This window comes from Coptis chinensis, chromosome 1 (assembly GCF_015680905.1).
Source record: "Coptis chinensis isolate HL-2020 chromosome 1, ASM1568090v1, whole genome shotgun sequence".
NCBI classification, from domain to species: Eukaryota; Viridiplantae; Streptophyta; class Magnoliopsida; order Ranunculales; family Ranunculaceae; genus Coptis; species Coptis chinensis.
Genome location: NC_141456.1, coordinates 53,025,513 through 53,046,918, shown reverse-complemented (window position 1 = coordinate 53,046,918; position 21,406 = coordinate 53,025,513). Strand labels below are relative to the sequence as shown.

Here is a 21,406-nt window from a genome sequence, read left to right as displayed (position 1 = left end):
ATCTAATTGAGAAGAATAGAAAATACGATAAAATTGGGGATGAATGAAAATATGTGAAATGCCAACGCTACCCTTAGGTGGGCACTTCGGCTACCAGTTACGGGTTGGAAAATATGTGGTCAGGAATTGTGCGTAGCCATACATCACGCGCACTGAAGACATGCTTTTATATATATATATATATATATATATAACGAACTATAGAGCCACGTATATACCCAAACAAAACAATTGCACTATAAGACAAGTGTCCAATTGTTTAAGTCATCAAAGTCACTCGCGTAGCATCAGAGTTTTCACCCAAAAATATTTTAAGAGGAATAATGGATTCTTGCTGCGGAAGTAATAGTCCGATGATTTCAATGCAAGAAGCGCTTGAGATAGTATTAAGCGTCGGTCTACGCTTAGAAGCCGTGACAGTGCCACTTCAAGACTCGCTTGGGAAAATTCTTGCTCAAGATATCCATGCTCCTGACCCTTTACCTCCTTATCCCGCTTCCATCAAGGTAACCAACACCTCTTTTTTTAATTCTGCTTCAGTGGTGGTCATGTAATTTTTCTTTGGGGTTGGGCAGGATGGTTATGCAGTGGTTAGTTCGGATGGACCAGGTGTATATCCTGTGGTTATGGAATCAAGAGCTGGAAATGATGGATTTGGAGTTACTGTTACTCCTGGCACTGTTGCTTATGTCACAACTGGAGGTAAATTGTTTCTCCATTCTGTTACTTGGAACAGCTAAATTGTGTGCGTGCCCCATATATATCTGTTTAGATGTTTTTTGCTTTTTCTCAAGTTTCATACTACTGATTCTACGCTAAGAATTTTTTCGGATTTGGACTTCCACACTGCATGCTACAAACCTACAACTAACCTTCTCGGCCACTTTCCTCCAAATAGCTTTAGACTTGCTTCTCGCTCCCAATACAAAACCCAACATAAGGATTTTCAAAATTTGGTAGGTTCAAAGAGTTTTTCTTTGCTTGGGCATGTGCTACTCCATTGTTTAGGGGGATGATTTTTTATTTTTTTATTTTATTTTATTTATTTATTTTTGGTTTGTGCGTGTGTGTGTGTTATTTCTGAAATGAGCGAGCTATTGTAATTTGGGGATTTGGTGGACTTTGAGTGAGTTGAGTTGCTTCTTGCTACTTCGACCCTAGAACATTGTAATCTGTTTTTTGATAATTATGCTAGTAACAATAAGTGAATTCAGCGTAGAAAAAAAAAAGATTAGATAGCCCCTTCTCCATCTAAGCCTTAGACATCAAGAAGAGCCTCATTGTCATCTTACTAAGACCTTGGTACAAATAATAAACAAGAAAGGTGAAAGACGATCATCTTTCCTCATACCCTTGGAGCTTCGAAAGTAACCATGTGGGACGTCGTTGATTAGTTTAGAGAACCTTTGAAATATATACCCTCAGCCATCTTCTCCATACTCCTCCGAACCCCATCTGTTCCATGAAAAAATCAAGGAAACTTAACATGTCAAAGCCCAAGTTGTAGTTGGGAATGCTTCTATGGTGGAATGATTGAACTTCACCCAAATGTTGGCACTTCAGTTAAGTGGAAATGGTTCTTGGATCATGTGAAGACAGCAATTTTTTTGGGCTGTCTGGAAGAGAGGAACAGTATAATTTTCAAGCTTTAAGTCCACACAATTTATCATTGATCAAATCATCATTAGCATCAAGGAGTTGTGGGTTTTGGCTGTGGGAAGCCGAACACTAATATAGTAGCTTTGAGGCTTGTTGTATTGTTTGTATAATGTTCCTCGAGATTGTTGTGTCTACTTCTAGCACCTTAGTGAGAGGTCACACTCCTTATAAGGATGTTGGGCTCCTTTTTGTGTGTGGCTTGTTCTTAACTAAATTATTGCTTTTGATTCAAGTTCACAGCTCCCATAGTTATCAGATACTGGGTGGCTAGGCTTATGGAGTTATAGGAAACGGTGGCCATTATAGTAGCCCGGAAAGTGTGTCCTCTTTGTAGTCAGTCTTGTTGGATTATTGATGAAAATTTTATTTAAAGATTACACCTAAGTAATGCACGATGCAGTTTTTAATTTTCTTTCTGTCAATACTTTTTCCTCCAGGACCAATTCCAAATGGTGCTGATGCTGTTGTGCAAGTAGAAGATTCTGAAGAAATAGCCGCATCTTTTGGTGAACCAAAGCAAGTCATAATATTGAAGCAAGCTAGCCGCGGACTTGATATTCGACCAGTGGTATAATTCATTGATTGCTCACTTTTTATTGACCATTAACGTTCTATGCTTATTAAAAAAAACCCAACTGCTACAAAGTTACAAAGGTTCAGTCCACTTTGCATGGTCTAGAGTTGAACATTTTTGGCACTTCTTCTTTCCAAACAGTCCGCATGATAGCTATTACAACGTTTTTAAAAGTCTGACTTGTGGCTGAAGAGGAGGGATCTGGTATCATTACACTAAGACATCCAAGATAATGATTTTATCATTGAATTTCCATGCAAGAAGATTTGGTGCAAAAGGATGCCTTCTTCTGGTGGCTTGCTATCTCAAGAGAATCCAATCAATGGAAAACTTGAGTATGAAAAACTTTGAACATTTGAAACCTCTGTTTATTGTTCTGTTCATCTGAATAAGACGTTAATCACTTTCAAGAAACGTGGCTGGTTGAAGGCTATCTTTCTTTTATCCTTTTTGAATACCTTGGGTTTCTCTTAATTCTATGACCGGTACATGGGGTAATTCTATTAAATTCACTCACCCAGTCTCTATGAAGTTTGGGTGATTAGTGGAGGATGATATTCCAAAAGTGGTGGTTTGCCATTGTGGAAGAAAGGACTAGGAGGATTTTTGGTCAATAATAAGAGATGCACCGAATCATCCTAGACATTAGACATCAAGAAGTCCTCTTTGATTGGACTTTCAGAAGTGCTTTGTTTAGAGGTTGAAATATCCTGACCTTGTTTTTAATTTGGATTTTCTTGTGATTGTAATATTGCTAGTAGTTTTGGGTTCTGTTCTATTAGACATCGAGTAGTGGCTTGCTAAGAAAGCAATACGTGGGGTGGCAAATGCTGACTGGGGTAAGTGGTGCTAACAGATGGGATGTCCTAATTACCATGTAGAATCCACCCCCCCCCCCAAGGATTCTTTTTAACACCAACTTAAGGTCCCAACGTTAGGATTCCTTCCTTTTCTTTTTTATACAGGAATTCCTTTTTGGAGTATCGACATTATCTCCAATACTAATCCTGTGTTTACCTTGGTACTCCTAACCGTCCACTCATCCCCAGTCCCCCCCTCCCCCCAGTATGATCTCTTATAGAACAAGCATATCCCTTTATTTTTAGCTGTACAATAAGATTTCTCACCTTTGTTTTGATATAATCCTCATAAATCTTAAATGTTCCCTGAAGTGTTGATATTGTACTAGCATTACCGAATGCATTGTTTTCTTTATCTTACTGTTGTTATCTATATGAACGTAAGTAAATAAAGAAGTAGAATGAATAGAACAGGTTTTTTGTCCATTTTCTTCTAGTACAAAGTCTAAAATCCTTAATATGCAATTCCCTGGTCAGGGGTGTGACATTGAGAAAGACATCATAGTATTAAGGTCTGGAGAACTGGTCGGCCCTTCTGAGATTGGACTACTTGCCACCGTAGGTGTCACAATGGTGAAGGTATGTTTTAATTTTAGTTTCAACTAATTTATCCTTATTATTTAGGTGTTTGTGTAGGTCTGTATTTTGGATTCTTAACCTTCTCTGATATTCATTGATTCATAGCTTCCAGTTAATTTTCTTCTCATAGGTATATCCTTGTCCGACCATTGCAGTGCTTTCTACCGGAGATGAGCTTGTAGATCCATCAACTGAGAACCTAAGTCGTGGACAGGTACTACACTGGATAAGAAATCAGTGACTGGATTTTGTAGGTAACTTTGGTAGTTCTACAGCCAACTGTACTTGAATTCTAAACGTTTAGACACCGAATTTGATGGATCCAGTTTGGCAGACTAAAAAAGGGACTTCATAATTATTCAAATATGCTAGTGGGTGCATGCAGGGAGAAGATACACCATTTGATGACCCCAGTTAAAATGACAATACTATTCCTGAAAGGCCAGGAAATAACAACCTCACGAGTCACGATACGACAATTGCAAGCCAAAGGTAAGTGGAAGGCACAATGGAAATTTTACCAGAAGCCTTTCCCATCTAGAAATCTAGTCATCCTAGATCTCCTCTAAAAGTGTATTAGAGTACTTTTGGCCAGTGGAAATAGAATCACCACACGTAGGTAATAATATAGAATCACCACATTCTTTCAAATTAGGAAAGGAAATTATATGGCCCATCCAGGAAAACCTTTTTGATCACCTTAAACTCGGAAGGGTTTGAGTATTCGATTTATTGATTCTGATACTTTAACTGTTAAGACGGTATTCATCGATTGACATTCAAACCTGCGTTAGTTTACAAATGATTCTGGGTGATCCTATTTTTCCCCTTCTGTAAACACTTAATAAAACAGAGAGGGAGGGACTGTGGGCAATGGGAAGGGGTTTAGTTGATGAAGCCCAGCCAATAAATTTGCAGTGTGGCATATAGGTGAACCATTGTTACAGACTAGAAAAGATGTTGCTGTACCACTTATTTGCCTTCTTTAAGAACATAGATGATTATATGTTGTGCAGATTAGGGACTCCAACCGTGCAATGCTACTGGCAGCTGCAGTGCAGCAGCGTTGCGAAGTTCTTGATTTGGGTATTGCTCGTGATGATGAAGAGCATCTAGAGACGGTTGTTGTTGGTTCCATTTCCTCTGGGATAGATATTCTTTTAATATCTGGAGGCGTTTCTATGGGGGACAGAGATTTTGTGAAACCTTTGTTGCAAAAGATAGGGACTGTACATTTTGACAAGGTATATGATGTATTCCTCTCTCTTTGAGAATTGTTTCATTTGATCTGTCAAAAAGCTTAGTTCCTTGAAGGATAATCAGGGTAAGGATTGATTCTTGAGTAGTAAAAAGTTTTAAGTCTCATACTTCCATAAAAAGAAGTAATGAAGAACAGCTATTTGCTTCATTATCCATTTTAACTTTTTTATACTTAAATATGCCTTATTGTACTATCTACTGGACTGTAATTGTAATTTGATCGCTCCAGGTTCTCATGAGACCTGGAAAACCAGTTACATTCTCAGAGATTGTTGTTAGATCGACAGACAAACAGACAACTAAGAAGATTCTTGCGTTTGGTTTACCCGGAAACCCTGTGAGCTGTTTAGTCTGTTTTCATCTCTTCACAGTTCCCGCCATTCGCCATCTTTCTGGATGGACAAACCCTCGGCTATTGAGGTTACAGAAAGTTTTGTAACAACAATTTTTTTCTCTATCTTTGGAGCTACCTAATTCTTTTGTATTAGGACTGAATATTTGCACCTTCTATATCTGTTGTCTGAAGTAATCGAAACAGACTTTAATCTGCTTCTCTTTGTACAGGTTAGATGCCCGCCTTGTGCAGCCTATTAAAACAGATCCAGTCCGACCAGAATATCATCGTGCTACCATTAGATGGGAAGTCAATGATGGATCTGGTACCCCAGGGTAAGATATTGAACTTTCTATATCTTTAAATGTGTACCTACATTACGTTATATAGGGTGCTTGTTTTTTATTTGTATATTCATTTATACATTTCAGTTTCATTGCCGAGAGCACTGGCCATCAGATGAGCAGCCGGCTACTGAGTATGAAGTCTGCAAATGTATTGTTGGAGCTGCCAGCAACAGGTGGCATAGTAGCTACCGGAAAATCTGTATCTGCAATTGTAATATCTGATATAGGCTGCCTTCCTGTAAACCAGATTTCTTTAAATTCCACTCCAGCTGTCACTTGCAGTCCCAGAGATCCACAAGCTCCGGCCGAATCTCAAGACGTTGCTGTTAGAGTAGCCATTCTTACAGTGAGTGATACTGTTGCATTTGGTTCAGGACCTGATCGGAGGTACACTATTTCTTTTTCCCTTCTATTAGTTGGTATTTATTATCATAAACTTAAGTTGACCCATGCTAATTGTCTGTAAGTATTGCTGAGACCATGAAACTGTGGGGATAATACTCTTGTACTCATTAAAGTTTTTTGACGTTTCTAACACACAAATGCATTTATATATAAGTTCACGCTCGCTGTGCTTGACAGACTCGGTTTTGTTTCAGAAATTAGTTTTGTTAAACTTTTTCAGTACTTGTGAATTCCGACGCTTAAATTGTGTTTCAACAGGTTAGATCAAAGAAATGACAATTTTTTGGAGAAGGATACCAATTTTCTTAAGACCGCATAAGCTTTATGGTCCTTGGTCTACCTTAACGTGTGTTCTAAACCAAATAAACAAAATGGTATACTGAGTTTAAAAAATCATTAGTTTACTCTTTTCACATGCAAATTGCTAGATTTAAAACAGTAGAATCGTTGGAAAAATTGGTTGTTTTGAGGAATTATAGAACATAAATAATGACAATGAAGGTGCAGTTAAATTACGTCAAAGACAAGCGCCTCAGAGGCCTATATCTATGGTCACCTGTTTATAGTGGAAATTTCAAAGTTGAATTCCTCGACCTCCCTTGGATTCACTAGTGGTTAGTGACTAAAGTTAAAAGGGTTTGATTCCCATGAGAAGTGGTATGTAAAATGAGTAAGCACAAATTATATTGATTGACTGTGAGGAAGTAGGCACTGAAATCTCGTAGTAGGGAATCGGTTTCTTATTTCTCTCTGTAGACGTGGCAAAAAATTCTTGCCTCAGTTGACATCAAGTGTCCAACCAAGTTGGACACTGTAATTTTCCCTTAAGAAGTTAACTATATCAAATTATCTGTTTCTTTATTCCCCCCTTTTGGTAATAACTCGGGTAAGACTTTTATTTCTCCAAATAATTTTCCCATCGAGATCAGAAAAATTTTCATGTTTTAGAATGCTTTCAAGATGATCACTATTAAAATATGGACATCCAACTCAAGACCAATTGGTGATGAGTGGAGCGGCGCCAATTTATATACTTACTGGCTAGGCTTTAAACTCTCAATGTGGGATTAATATTCTCAACACGCCCCCCTCACGTGCAGCATGATTTAACCCTAACACTTGGACTTTGATTAATAGGTGACGTGGAGCACAAACTTGCCCTTTGAGCCAAGGAAATAGCCTATTTTGATACCATATTAAATAAGCTATGAAGCACGGATACGTCTGTATGGGTGAATTATCCTTGTCCGATACGTATCTGACACGGATATGCCCCGATTCGCCTCGGATACGTGTCGGATACACGATTTGGAGTATCCGATTTTTTAATTAATTTTTTAATTTCCGATACGCATACACGGGGGACATGCAGGAATAGTAATCTCACAAAATTTTTTTGGAACTTCAAAAAAAAAAAACAAGTGAAATAAGATCCAAGATAAGAAGAGATGCAAAAGAATAAAGATGAAGTGAATTAAGATGTAGAAGATGACATAGTTGAAGTTGGACCACTTGATTGACAAATCCATTGTATTGTTTTGAACTTTTTTGTTGGCATCTGCTTGCAGTGTTATACACTTATACAAAGTTGCTGCTTAATGCATTTGAATTGGTCATTTTATGAAGTAGAATTGCCATTTTAATATGAATTTGGTGAAAAATGCTCAATTATATAATATTTATATATATATTATTCAAACGTATCCATGACGTATCCGTATCCTATATTTTTGAAAAATGTCGTGTCCGCGTATCCGTGTCATGTCGTATCCGTGTCGCGTATCCGTATCCGTGCTTCCTAGTAAATAAGGACATCCAACTCGAAACCAATTGGTGATGAGTGGAGCGGCATGAGGATTTATATACTTATTGGCTAGGCTTTAGACTCTCAATGTGGATTAATAATATCAATAGTCACAAATCACAACATGCTTCCACAGGACTATCGTGCACTGAATTTAACTTCTCTGTACTAAAACAGTCCTCTATGCTTTAGATTGCTTAGAACCTTTTCTAGTGGTTTACAATGTATAAGAAATATTGATTTCTAATAGATGATTCAGCTGACAGTTTTCCCTCCTCATTGACATTCTCATAAAAATGCCTCTCTACAAATTTGACGTTTTGCTTGAAAGGAAAGATCAATTTTGATTTCAGTTGCCATTTCTGTAGTAGTAATCATGTGTGTGCTTGAATTCATCTCCAAATACTATTTGCTTATGTTTATGTCTGCAGTGGCCCAAGAGCTGTTTCTGTTGTGAACTCTTCATCAGAAAAGCTAGGAGGTGCAAGAGTTGTTGCAACTGCTGTAGCTCCAGATGAAATGCGGAAAATAAAAGATGTTTTGTTGAGATGGAGTGACATCGATAAAGTTGACCTCATCCTGACATTGGGTGAGAATCTTGGCATTACTCTTTTAGTTGAAAGTTGGAAAATGTTTGTTGTTCTATGACCTTATTATTTTATTAACTGTTTCTGGTGGCCCATCGTGGATCAATAAAATGAAAAGGAGAAAGTTGTATTCCATGCTTCAATGACGAATGCTTGTTATATACCACAAAACAACTGATAATCCATTACTTTGCTTAGGTGGCACTGGATTTACTCCAAGGGATGTTACCCCAGAAGCAACAAAAAGTTTGATTGAGAAAGAAACACCTGGCCTTCTATATGTGATGCTGCGGGAGAGTCTGAAGGTGCAAATCTACATATTCTCCGTCCACGTGTTTTTCGTTCATTTGGTTGTTAACTTGTCGATGTTTCACTTGAGGATTGTCAAGTTTGACAGGGCCATGAGCCGACAACAACCATTTGTTTATATAGCCTTATAGAAGATAAAGATATTTTGTACATAGATGGGTTCTGTGGTTTGGTTTTCTTTACTAAGTACTATAATTTATGATATTACAGGTGACACCATTTGCTATGCTTTCGCGTGCAGCAGCTGGAATAAGAGGATCAACACTGGTAGGGCCATTATATAGTGTCGTTTCTTTTCCAACGTTTGGATGATGACTTAAAAGAAATTTCACTGTCATTTTCTCACTCAAACTTGCATCAAGCAATGATGATCAGTCCTGAGTCCTGACATTGGCATAGTCCTAGTAAGATAGAAGCTGGTACATATGGTGTGCACTATAATGCACTGCGCACTAATGCATAGACATTTGTTGTTCTATGTGAAGATGAAGTCATTTGCTTGCATTGGATCAACAATAGGCTCTGTCATTAGGAATACAACACAAGTAAATATAAAATAAACTAAACTTTTAACAATAATGGATCTTGTCAGAGGGGCTCATCATCTATCACAAATTTATGCTCCTACCGTTTTTTTAATTGTGCTCAAATAGGAAGTTATATAAACAAATAGGACCTGTCTAAGTTCTCTTTTATGTTATATATTCAGATCATCAACATGCCTGGAAATCCAAATGCAGTTGCTGAATGCATGGAGGCTCTGATGCCTACACTTAAGCATGCAATGAAGCAGATAAAAGGAGACAAGAAAGAGAAGCATCCTCGTCATGTCCCCCATGCTCAGGCAGAGTCTACATATACTTGGGAACAGAGTTATAAATTGGCCTCTGCTGGTTCAAAACCTAGTTCATGTGCACATTGAACCACTAGAATGATTGTTTCAAGCATAGTACAAAATATTATTGACCTACAATTTATGGATATGTATATGTGGGGATATTTTACATTGAAGTGTTTGCAAATATCATGGATATATCGCGATATATGGACGAATATCTACAAAAATCAACAAACTGTGTATGGATATTTTTAACTGCAAATATTGTGGATATATCATGATATGTCGACAAATATCCACAAATATCAAGAGCAAGACTATTCTAACGAAGCACCAATTCCATAATTTCTTTCCTCTTACAAAAGTTAAAATCATATCCAAGCACTCTAATTCTTAATTAGTTGTAATTTCTCATCATTTTCATAATAAAAAAGTCATCACTATAAAATCACCTCACCATTATTTTTTTCCTGTCTCTCAAAAATAAAATAAAACTAGTCAATTTCTTTTTCTTTAAACTGTACTAGAGCGCTATAGTATTTACATGGAAAAAAATAAATAAAAATAAAGAGTCCCAAACAAAAAACTCGAGTGTAGATATTAGCCATAATTAACGTTTTACTTTTTCCAAATTAGTTTTGTTTTATTTGAGCTTTTATTAAATTTAGATATTTTTATAATGTAAATTTGATAATGTAATTCTAAGCCTCTAATTCCTTTTACTGGAGCAAACGCCAACCGACAAGAAAAAACAACTGATGAGATTGTTGAGTTCATTTCTGAGTCCAATAACACTATGGGGATTGATAATGTAGAGTCAGACACTCTAGTTGTTAGTGGAGGTAGATTTGCGATTTTTCAACTCACTGAGGAAGACAGCACACACAGTAATGAGTTGGTAGTGCACTCTGAAGTCCCAGCAGTTGCAGAAAAATCTCAATTTCATGGTGAACAAGTAATATATGAAGCAGCAGCTCTTGAGAATTGAGTAATTGAAGATGATTTGTTAGAACTTGAGAAGGAATTCTTTAATGATGAGCAACTACAACATGAAGTCACACAAGCTTTTCTTCCCTTGCAAGTTATAACCAGGTCTCAGACTAAGGATCACCAACCGCATCTCAACTCTAAGAAGAAAGGGAAGGACAAGAACAAGGGTTCTGGTAGGAAAGGATAACACAAACACCAATCATGTCGAAGTTAGCTATATGGAATATGTGGGGACTTAATGACCTCAATAAAGCTAGATATATGAATAAATTTAGAAATGAGAATAATTTATGCCTTTTTGGTATGTTGGAAACTAAAGTTAAGATTGAGAAGTTCCAATACATCAGCAACCTCTGTTGTCCTTCATGGCCTTTTGTTAACAACGACAACAACAGTTCTACTGGAAGAGTATGGATATCATGGGATCCTAGAATAATTTCTTTGTTGAAAATTATGGAAATAGACCAGTTTATTCACTGTAAGGTTGATCTTCTTCCTATACTGAAATCTTTCTTTTTAACTGTGATATATGCAAGTAACTCGAGTGCAGATAAACTGAGATTATGGAGTGATATTTGCAATATTCATACTGGAGTACAAGGCGAGTGGTGAATTGCATGGGATTTCAATAATGTATTGTATTCCTTTGAATGAATTGGGGGAGAGGTTGTGCATCCTAGGGAGATCGTCCCTTTCTCTAAACTGTATGATCTTAAAGCTACTGGGGGCTTCTACACATGGACCAACTTTGCCAGAAAGTGGTCTAAAATTTATCGATGCATGGTCAATAGTTACTGGAGCACTACATTTTCTTACTTTTATGCTGAATTCCTACCTCCTAGTACTTCTAATCATTCCCCAATAATCATTTCCATTTTGAATAAAGTTACTACTAATCTCCCTTTCAGGTTCAATAACTTTTGGATTCTTCATCCTGACTTTTTGGCAGTGCTTTTGATTTGTTGGAATAAATTAGTGTATGGTAGTTGATCAGCTCCCAAATGTGCGTTTTATTACCCTTGCATTACTGCATTAAGCCCTTTTTACGTATAATGAAAAAATAACTCATAGTTTTTATTGCCTTTTTGTAGATTACAGAGTAATTCAAACCACTTATCATAAAAGCTACATCTTAGCACCGAAAGGAGCCTTATTTACGCTTATTATGAAGACTTGAAGCTGCTATGAAAAAGTGCTGAAAAAGTCAAAGTCAAAGTCAAAGGTCAAAGGTCAATGACTCAGAACCAGAGACTGAAAGTCACGTCCTTAACTAAGAAGACTAAAGATGGATGTCCTTGATACAAAAGAAGGCTTGCTCTAAAGCTAGCTTGATCAAGAAGAAATGAAAAAGCAAAAGCATAAAGCAACCATGGTTAGGTGTCTTGATTGTAGAGGGAAAGGGTAAATCAGATGTTTGTAAAAGTAGGGGTATAAGAACCAAAAAGTAAGAGGAGAGAAAGCACCTAGACTTATTCTAGTGTCATATAGGAGTAGTGTAAGATTTATTTTTCAAGTCATTTACATTTAAGTTGTTTTACTTTTTATTATTCATTTCAATCAAGTTATTTCTTTCAAGTTTGTTATTCATTTCAATCAAGTTATTTATTTCAAGTTTGTGTTTTCAATCCTTCAATCAACAAAGTATTTACAAGTTCTCTTCAATACAAATAGAGTTAACAAAAACAAGTCCTAAAAGCTAAGAAACCTACCTTTCCTCCCGCAAAACTCCCATTCATTCAAGCTCTAAACAATCTATGGCGAACCTCACTCAATACTTTGAACTCACCACTATATGAAAGCTTCAAATAGCGTCGCCATCATGGATTGAAAGAGCATGGGTGCTTGGTTGAGCACCTAAGGAGGGAAGCATCACTCTCACCCTTTCATTTCTTGTTTTTTTTTCTTAATTTTCGTCGATATATTTCGTTATTTTTCAATATTGATCTGTTTTATTTCAACCGATGGAGAGGAGCTGAAGCTGCTGCCGGAAGATGGAGTAGTAGTGTTAGTTTACTTTTATATTTTTGGCCCTTGAAGGCAAAGTTGTTTAATTATTAAAAACCCAGATTGTGTGTTTTTTAAGTGGACCTTTTTTTTGTAACCTAAAACAGGGAATGCTCGAACGGTTGGGCCTGATTCTCAGATCACGCGCTAACCAACGTCGCCTTCTCCTCAAGCAGCGTGTAAGCACAACTTGAGAGGTAAATTCTAAACCTTCTTGAAGTCCATGTAAGAGGATATCTTATGTGTTCAAGCATGTTTACATGATTGTTTGAATTTTAATTTTCGCACTGCAATTTAAATTAATGCGTAAGGTTGAACCCGAACCACATAACAACCATTAGGAAGTCATTCCCCAATGTAGCTAAATCGGACGTTGCTTGATTCTTGAAGCACTAGACGAAGCAAACAAATTAAAATCAATCAACTAGAGCCTAAAGTAGTCACGCTCCTCCAGAAAAGGACAAAAATATAGCTACGAGGATTTAGAGTGATCAGTTACCAGATTTCGGTGGACCAACTACCTTCCTCACTCCCCTCCCCCATATTCATCATGATTGAGATTCTTGGTAGCTGTAGACACCCCATTTTTGCACCCCATGCATAGTTCATTCACGATTTTGCCTTAGATTAAATTTGATTATATTAGGTGATTTGTATTCTAGAGTCTTCTTTTCTATATCAAACTTCTTTCTTTTCATCTTCTATTAGCATTTTCAGACTCTCCTCATCATGTTCTAGCTATGGATGAAGTTTCGTTGATTTCTGAATTTTGAGCTGAAAATGACCAAAATGCCCCTGTAACCATTTGGAGCCCAAATTTATAATTTCCACTCTTTCTTTGGATGAGATTATTTCATATTTGAATTCCCCTTGAAAAATCCTTCAAAATGAGTACAAGCTTGCCTAGGTTCCTTTTGGATTTCAGAAGCCCTAATCTTGCCCTATCCCGATTTAGCTCGTTGTGCACGCTGTTCAGTGCAATACATTTTTGGAGTAAGATTTCGACCCAAGGGTATTTTTAAGAGTACATGGGCCTTCCTAATGGATTACAAATCATTTTTGGTGAAGAAGATTTTGCCTAATTTTGACCCGGTCAAAGGAAATTTGCAGTGTTAAGAAAATGGTTAAAACGGGCCTTTTTGGTTGGATTTGGACATGTGCTCATGGGCTGTGGATCCAGCTCGTGTTGGACTTTTTCATTAAGATTTCTAGACTATTCTCAAGCCTCCAAAACCCTAGATAATCTTCCTTATTTGTTTGATTTGATCCCTAAAATCAAGAATATTCTAGAGAATATGTCATTTTGAAGCCATGTTTGGAAACTCAAGATTGTGGGAATATTGAACACGTCTAGGGTTTGGTTTTTTTCCCTAATCCATCTACAAAACCTAGGAATCAAGGGACTATATCACACCTCTCTTTCCACCTCTTGAATCAAGGGCCAGATTTAAGAGGTGCATCTAGAAAGATATCAAGTCATTAGATTTTTCTTAATCAATACTCAGCCTTTGGATCAAACTCATTACCATATTGGAATCCACGCCCAAACACTATAGATAAGGGTCTCATTCACTTGTAAAAAAAACATCGGGAGCTAGTTATTCAGAGCTAATAGCCTAGTAGCCTTTTTTTCTTCAGTGTTCTTCACTTTTCTTTCTAGTTCTTCATTTTAGCCATCTTTTCTTCCTAGTTCAATCCTGAGTAGAAGCTCCATTTCACCAAAAGTTGTTTCTTCTCCCAAATCACCTGTTTCAATCATCAAAGTTGTCAATTCAAGATCAAGTTCATCATCATCATTCATCAACAATCAATCAATCAATCTACAATCAAGTATGAGGCAACATTCCAAACAAAGTGATATCTCTCTTTTCTCTTCATTTAGCATTGCATATTATAATTATTTTTTAGTCTTATTATAGTATATAGTTATTAGCTTTAAATAATTTAGCGAAGATCTTCAAACATGGTAATAAAATTTCAAGCTTTTTTTATTCACCTATCTCAAAACATTACACCTTAATAGAAGTAAGGTTGGTTTTACCAGGTGAGCGTGAGTGCCTAACACCTTCCCACATCGTACTTTGACTCCCGAACCCAATAATCATCTAGTTTTGAGGGCAAGTCCTTCACATAGGTTTTACTCAACTTTTCTTTAATAAAGTTAGTGGTGACTTTAAAATCAATTGCATAGACCTATGTACACATTTTTGTGCGTACAGGTTTTTTGGCGACTCTGCTGGGGATACCCTAGAGAGTCAGACTTACAGGTTTTCTTTTGAGGTGTTTCAGTTAAGATAGGAAAGAAGAAGGCTTATCTAGAAGCCAGTTGGAACAAAAGGTCAGGGTTTAGGTTATCTCACGTAACTATTAACTCGCTAATTGAAATGGAGAATCTACTAGACGGTTCTTTTCAAGCGCTATCTCTGGCACCTATATCTTCATAATAAACTACACCAAAACAGCTTTTTTGTGACGCCAAAATGGCATCACAAATAATTTTAGTGACACCATTTTGGCGTCACAAATATGGCGACACAATTTAGCGTCAATTATATTTGTGACGCCATTTTGACGTCACAAATATTTGTGACACTATTTTGGCGTCACTAATTTGTGACGTCAAAATGGCATCACAAAATGTTAGGCGTCACAAATTTTGTGACATCGTTTTGGCGTCACAAAATATATTTTAGAAAAAAATAATAATAAAGTGGATGTATAACAACCAATTATTATTATTATTATTATTATTATTCAAAATACAACTAGCCCTGGCCACCACCAATTGATATATGAACTAGCCAAAATACAACTCTTTTAAAAAATAGTTCATTCCATAAAATATACAATTACACCGTCAATCCCATTCAAGAATAAAACATTCATTCCATCACTCAAAATTATCAAGTCACTTGTAAACACCAAGTACTTCAATTTTCTAAGCAAAAAGTACAATACAAATCACTTTCTATAAATAGTAAACAATCTTTACTAGAAAGAACCTTGGAATCTCCCGAACTTGTCGGGTATTTACGTATAGGTGTGCTCTCAGACCTGCTTACTGGTGTGGGCATCTCGGGTGCATCACTTATTGTAACTGAATCTGCATAACCAAACCCATCTGAACTAGGTGTATTGAGTTTTGAATAAACACCAGAGTCAGCCAGAGTCTGATTTCACTAAGCCGGTGGTTTCTGGGGTTGGAGGCAAGCACTAGACAACTCCAACGCATACTGTTGAATAGCTTGTGTTTGACCACAATAAACCTAAACCACATGAACCACAATAAACAGTCACTTGTTCCAGTAGGAATCAAAATAGGCACTGCAACAATAAATTCTGCAATATAATCAATGCATGTGGCCATGGGATTTGGACCATACTAGAGATATGCACAAAACGATTCAGCGTCACTTGGTAGCAGCCACCCTTCTTTACTTGCTAAAGGCCATATCTTCACTTCACGATTCAGAGCTACATAAGAAAAAATCATTTAGTAGTGCTTTTCACTTACCCAAGATAGAGAAAAATATCATAAAACCAGCTGAGATTTGAACCACCCTTCGACTCCCAACTCGAGTGGATCCAAGAAGACCCACATTCTCTCTGTAGCCTTTTACATGTATTTATGAAATGGCAGTAACTTAGAACACGGTAAAGGAAATAAGAGTGCAAGGAAATACTTGAAATATATGCGCTACTTACATAGACACAGTAAAGCCAATTCATGTCCCAAATAGTCCATCCAATAGGATTCCAATCCCCTGTTGAAGATGAACCGCCGTTTTTTTTTTTTTTGTTTTGGAGTTCCATCTAAAGCAGACATGTACCACACTTAGTATAACTTGCTCACCTGCCAGCCTATACCACGGCTAAGAACATGAGAAGGAGGAGGAGTAGCACTAGCCAATCGCAAAGCAGCCTTATATGCTCAAGTTGACTGCCAAAACAAATGCCAGAGTTAACATCAAACGTCAAACCATTCCTGTGCCCCTATACGCTATCTATAGAATGAGATACCTCTATTAAGGAAACAAAAACAGCAGCCATCACTCCGAACGCGTGACCAGCATCAAATGTAGGTGCACCCCATTGAAGTGGGTATGGGATTTTTATCCTGCATTTTGTAAGTGCACAAGGTTAACAATTGGCTCTAAAATGATAACGACATAGTTTGTCAGGAACCAACAATAGGTATACCGACCAAGGTGCGTAAGAAATGAGATAGGCCTTATCACCGGCAGTTCATTTGAGTCTTTTCTCGGATGATGTTTGTATGCATCGCCATTGGCGATCAAAGAGATGAGCATATGCCCAAATCATCGTGGACTGATATTATGAGAGCAAACCGTTCCAATCTTCGGGCAAGTGCTTTTGCACGAAAGTGTTTTAGATACTGTACACAAAAGACAACATATGAAACAGATTCTCAATTTCCTTCTTTGACTACAATTACAGTTTGTTTACTATAGAAAAATAGAAGGGAAAAAACACGAGAAAAGTAACGCTTCCAATAAGATAAAGATCAAGGAGCCAAATCAATTGAGATAGATGGTGCTACCTGGGAGAAAGCGATGAATAAGATGAGCATGGGAATTCCAATTTCTACACAGGATCCAACCTGCCAAAGAAAGTAATGCAAGCGCTAATGCTTTTGAAACTTAGAACAAATGAGTGAAATGACCTACCAAAACGGTAAAAAAAGTACAAAATACATAATAAAAAGAGCAAAGGAATTTCATGTTTTCTATCTAAAAAGAAATTGCTTTAAAAATAATCAGAACCTGAAGGACACCGCTGTGACAAGATTAATGTGATTGGGTCGATCTGTTGCAGTCAAGAAGTTAGCTGCATACACTGGTTGACTATCATGAGGCCTAAGCATCCCCCCCCCCCCCCCAATTTCCGGAGAGATCGAGAGGGAAACCCTCCCAATTTCCGGAGAGAGACCGAGAGCAAAAGAGGAGGCCGAGCGTATTCTCTCCCTTTCTTTTTTTTTTTTTTTTTGTTCAATGTTATTGGAATTTATCAAGCACAACTCACCCAAGGCCCAAAATATGGGGTTTTACAGTAGATATTGAACTTAAAGATGCATGGATGTCATCACAATAAAAACATTTTCAGCAGTAAACATTCAATGAGAAACTAATCTACAGATTGGAGTGGTAGACCCCGAACTGAACCTGAATTTTGCAATAAGAAATGTATACCTTGTGCAACTGACCAAACCCAATCAACACGTTGTAGCCACTGGATCTGTTGGGACTTCCTTAGTAGATGTGTGTCACCAAAAGTCTGATTTTACAAACACAACTCGATTTTAAATTATATAACTTTCACGGATGTCATCCAAGTATTGGTAGAATCAAGTTGTACACTTGTAATATGACCAAACCCAATCAACTACATGGAGAAAAATTTCTTAATACAGACATAAATAAGAATATGAAGTACCTTGAGAAGCAACATTGACAATCAGTAACACCTATCCTTCCAAAAGCTTAAATACACATTATCTCCTTTAGCATCCTGACCAAATAATAAAGGATTAGAAGAACAATACAAAATCAAATAAACCCAAAGCTTGAAATCCGTAAACATAGGCAACCACAAACACCCACTACACTAAGCATCGTCAATGAAACAACTAAACTTGAAACAATCCAATAACAATAGACAATTTGTGCCTATTACCTCAATACCAGATTTATGCCATTTACGTCATCTCACTACCAAATTATATAAGTTCTAAGTGATAACCTTTAGGAATGATCTAGATTTACATAGTATGAACATACTACACAACATGATCAACTACATACTTATCTATAGATTCAAAGACATGAATAGAATGAGACGTCACTTCTGAATATATTCAAGCAACAACTAAACATGTGCAAACTTTTAGCCGATCATGCCCACTTCTAATAACACCGTTGTCTGCCCTAAACCCAAACCATGCTCATGAGTACTTTTCCCTAAATACCCAAGGCCCCATGTGAAAATTGCTGATTTAAATCGTGGTTTTTCCCAAGCATCAAGTCGTGGTTTATAACTCATTTCAAAACCATATATAACTCTCAATACTCTTAATTCTCATAACTGTAACAAAAAGTTGATAGAAAAACAAACCTGAACCGAGAAATCCACCTTCAGCGAAATCGGAAGTCCTAATACAAAATCCAGCTAAAACGTTCACTAGTTTCACCAAAACATGAAAAGAATCAAATTTTATGGAAAAAAAAATCAAAACCCCAAAGTGAAATAAGCTTTGGGGGTGAAAAATAATGAATAAGACAAAGAAGAGGTCCATGGCAAATAAAGAATAGCGGCACCAAAGAAGGCACCAAGCAAAGAAAAAGAAGTGCACCGGGGTGAAAAATAATGAATAAGACAAAGAAAGAGGTTAGGTGGCACCGGAAGCAAAAGTGGCACCAAAGCGGCACCCAAAATTATAAACCCTGGAAAACAAAATCACGTTAGAAACCCCAAAACAAAAATCAAGACAAACAAAACTTATCTTCATCGACTGTAACCTTAACTAGAATCTTCACATTTCACTCATACAACAACATCTTACAATATATCAAATCTGCATATTAACCCAATTCCTACAAGCACAAAGAAAACATCACTGCAATCCAGGTATTCAGCCTGTAATTTAGACTCTAGAAAATCCACCTAAAAACTGATTTCTAATCATTTCTACCGATATTAGCCAGGGCAATACCCGAAACCCCTAAATTCGGCCTTAATAAAAAAAAACACTCTAAAACCCTAAATACAATTTTCACCAAAATTTGAAATCTTTTCATTTCACATCTTATTTTCAAAACATCAATACAACACAACACAAGCTTATATCTTCTTATAAACTGACTTGGGCTCGATTTTGTCATTTCACTAATACCAAAACCACAAATCAGCAAAAACACAGCTAGTAGATGCATGTACATAACAACACAAAACAAATGTAAGTCTTACATCAAGTAAAGACAAAAGCTCCTCAACAGAAGAAGGTGGTTCCAATAGTTTAGTTCCAGTTTCCATAAGCTGGTTTTCTAACTCTTTCTCACCCATTTCTAACAACAATCCAGATCTTCAAACCCTAGAAATCATCACAAATGTAAAAATAAATAAAAATTAACTCCTAGGGTTAGTAACAGTAACAATAATAACTAGAATAATGATCCAATTGATTACTTGTTAAACCATAACTAGAATCTTGAAGTTGTTGTTGCATCTGAACTCAATAATTCTGATTGTTCATTTCCCTTTTTTGCTCCTGATTCCTATTATCTCTAGACTGAACTTGAACCATTTGCTCTCCATAGTACATTTGCTTCGCTCTCATCATCCCATCAGGTACACTATTATCTCTGTACATAATAATAATAATAATAATAATAATAATAATAATAATAATAATAATAATAATAATAATAATTCACTTAAAATCAAGCTCATAACTATACCCTTCCATTACCTACCAACTAATTTAAACAAAATACTAATAAATCATTTCTTAACAATTGAACTAAACAGTACCTTGAATTTCAATCGGGTGAATGTAAATCAAGACCCCCACTACTTTTCTGCACCAATTGCGGCTGCGGTGGCTGTAAAGGTGTGTTTTGGTTTTAGAGGAGGATGGGTTTGGGTTTTGGAGAGACCGAGTTCGCTAATGAGCGAGCTCTCTAGTATCTTCTCTTGATTTTAAGAGGAGAGAAGAAACAGGTCTCACGTAGTTCAAGTAGGTGGTATTTATAGGCCTAAGGGAGTGTTGATCCTTGAGACACGTGTACCCTCTTGTACATATGTAGGGTGGAGATTATGAATGTGTGTTGGGTTGGTTTTAGTAGGACTTATGTACTGATTGGGAGTTGGTGTGGTAGTCCATATTTTCCGGTGATGGTATGTAAAAGTAAGATTTTGGTGATGATTACATCTAGTGGCGTGTGTTTTTATCTGAGGCGTTCTGTCTCCAGTCTTTTATTCGTCTTGAGATATCCTTGAACGAGCTTAAGTGTACCACCTACATGAAGGGAGCTGCTCACAGATCGGTCTTGGAAGTCGATGTCCTGAGTTCGCTTATGCTTCGTGCGTGTGCAATATTCTTTAATGAGGATATTACTCCCCTACACAACCCTCTCTCAGTAGATTGTTTATGTCCATGGAAGCAATCTGCTAAGAGAAAAACGAAAGTATGTGCGGAGCATGAATGTAACGCCCGTATTTTTAAATACGTATTTTTATATTTATTAATTAATTTAATTATTTATTTTCAAAATTCGTCGGATTGGACTCGGGATACGTGGGCCTGGTTTTGGGCCCGAGTCGGTGTTGGGCTTGGGTTTCGGACCCAAGTATATAAACACATTTTTCTAGAAAATAGGGTTCAGAGAAATAATAAAATAATGAAAATGGAGGCAGAGATGAAAGCTGGATTTCTGGAGGGTGGAGCGCGACGGCTCGGACCCGGAGGAATTCGTCGAGCTGTTCATACAGGTGAGTAGCTATTTTGCTATTTCACCAGATTTGTAGTTTTCGTATGTCGGTTTACTGTCTACTGTTCTTGTTTTTATACTGCTCTTTTGTCTTGTTTTATTCGACGTCGTGTTCCTCGAGTTGTTAAAACTCTAGTCAAACTTGTTGTTTGAACTATGTAATCTTGTGGGGGGTGTCCTTACTTTTTTTGAACCGGGGAACGGTTCCAAACTTCGGGCGTTGTTAATGGAGGGCTGAGTCCCATGAATCGCTTCGCCATATTAAGTTCATTGTTTGTATTGGAGGTGGGGCGTTGGCATGGTCAAAGTCAGAATTCGGCATCAATGGCGTCGACCCAGTAAATCGTCG

At 37.0% G+C, this 21,406-nt stretch overlaps 1 protein-coding gene and 3 long non-coding RNA genes across 5 annotated transcripts; 1 reads left to right on the top strand and 3 right to left on the bottom strand.

Moving 5' to 3' along the window:
* Window positions 1-267: 267 nt before the first annotated feature.
* B73 (molybdopterin biosynthesis CNX1 protein / molybdenum cofactor biosynthesis enzyme CNX1 (CNX1)) lies at window positions 268-9,783 on the top strand. Its single transcript, XM_086603648.1, has 13 exons — window positions 268-506; window positions 576-702; window positions 2,097-2,227; window positions 3,571-3,672; window positions 3,803-3,886; window positions 4,689-4,916; window positions 5,162-5,352; window positions 5,497-5,601; window positions 5,698-6,000; window positions 8,254-8,411; window positions 8,608-8,714; window positions 8,929-8,985; window positions 9,428-9,783. Exons 1-13 carry the CDS (start codon window positions 324-326, stop codon window positions 9,638-9,640), a joined length of 1,989 nt encoding a protein of 662 aa, XP_086459774.1. The 5' UTR covers window positions 268-323; the 3' UTR covers window positions 9,641-9,783.
* A 5,574-nt stretch (window positions 9,784-15,357) lies between these two features.
* LOC147524526 (uncharacterized) lies at window positions 15,358-16,686 on the bottom strand. 2 transcript variants are annotated; one of them, XR_015196994.1, is made up of 5 exons: window positions 16,571-16,686; window positions 16,404-16,490; window positions 16,256-16,314; window positions 15,934-16,024; window positions 15,358-15,816 (listed from the first exon to the last, which is right to left on the bottom strand). It is a non-coding gene; the product is annotated as an uncharacterized LOC147524526 (long non-coding RNA). The 2 variants fall into 2 exon arrangements; XR_015196993.1 differs by having other exon boundaries at window positions 15,358-16,024; window positions 16,571-16,685.
* A 237-nt stretch (window positions 16,687-16,923) lies between these two features.
* Window positions 16,924-18,843, bottom strand: LOC147524525 (uncharacterized). The gene is made up of 5 exons (XR_015196992.1): window positions 18,683-18,843; window positions 18,005-18,079; window positions 17,761-17,845; window positions 17,112-17,171; window positions 16,924-16,946 (listed from the first exon to the last, which is right to left on the bottom strand). It is a non-coding gene; the product is annotated as an uncharacterized LOC147524525 (long non-coding RNA).
* Window positions 18,844-18,988: 145 nt separating this feature from the next.
* On the bottom strand, window positions 18,989-20,255 carry LOC147524524 (uncharacterized). Its single transcript, XR_015196991.1, has 4 exons — window positions 20,099-20,255; window positions 19,754-19,929; window positions 19,535-19,658; window positions 18,989-19,011 (listed from the first exon to the last, which is right to left on the bottom strand). It is a non-coding gene; the product is annotated as an uncharacterized LOC147524524 (long non-coding RNA).
* Window positions 20,256-21,406: the final 1,151 nt, after the last annotated feature.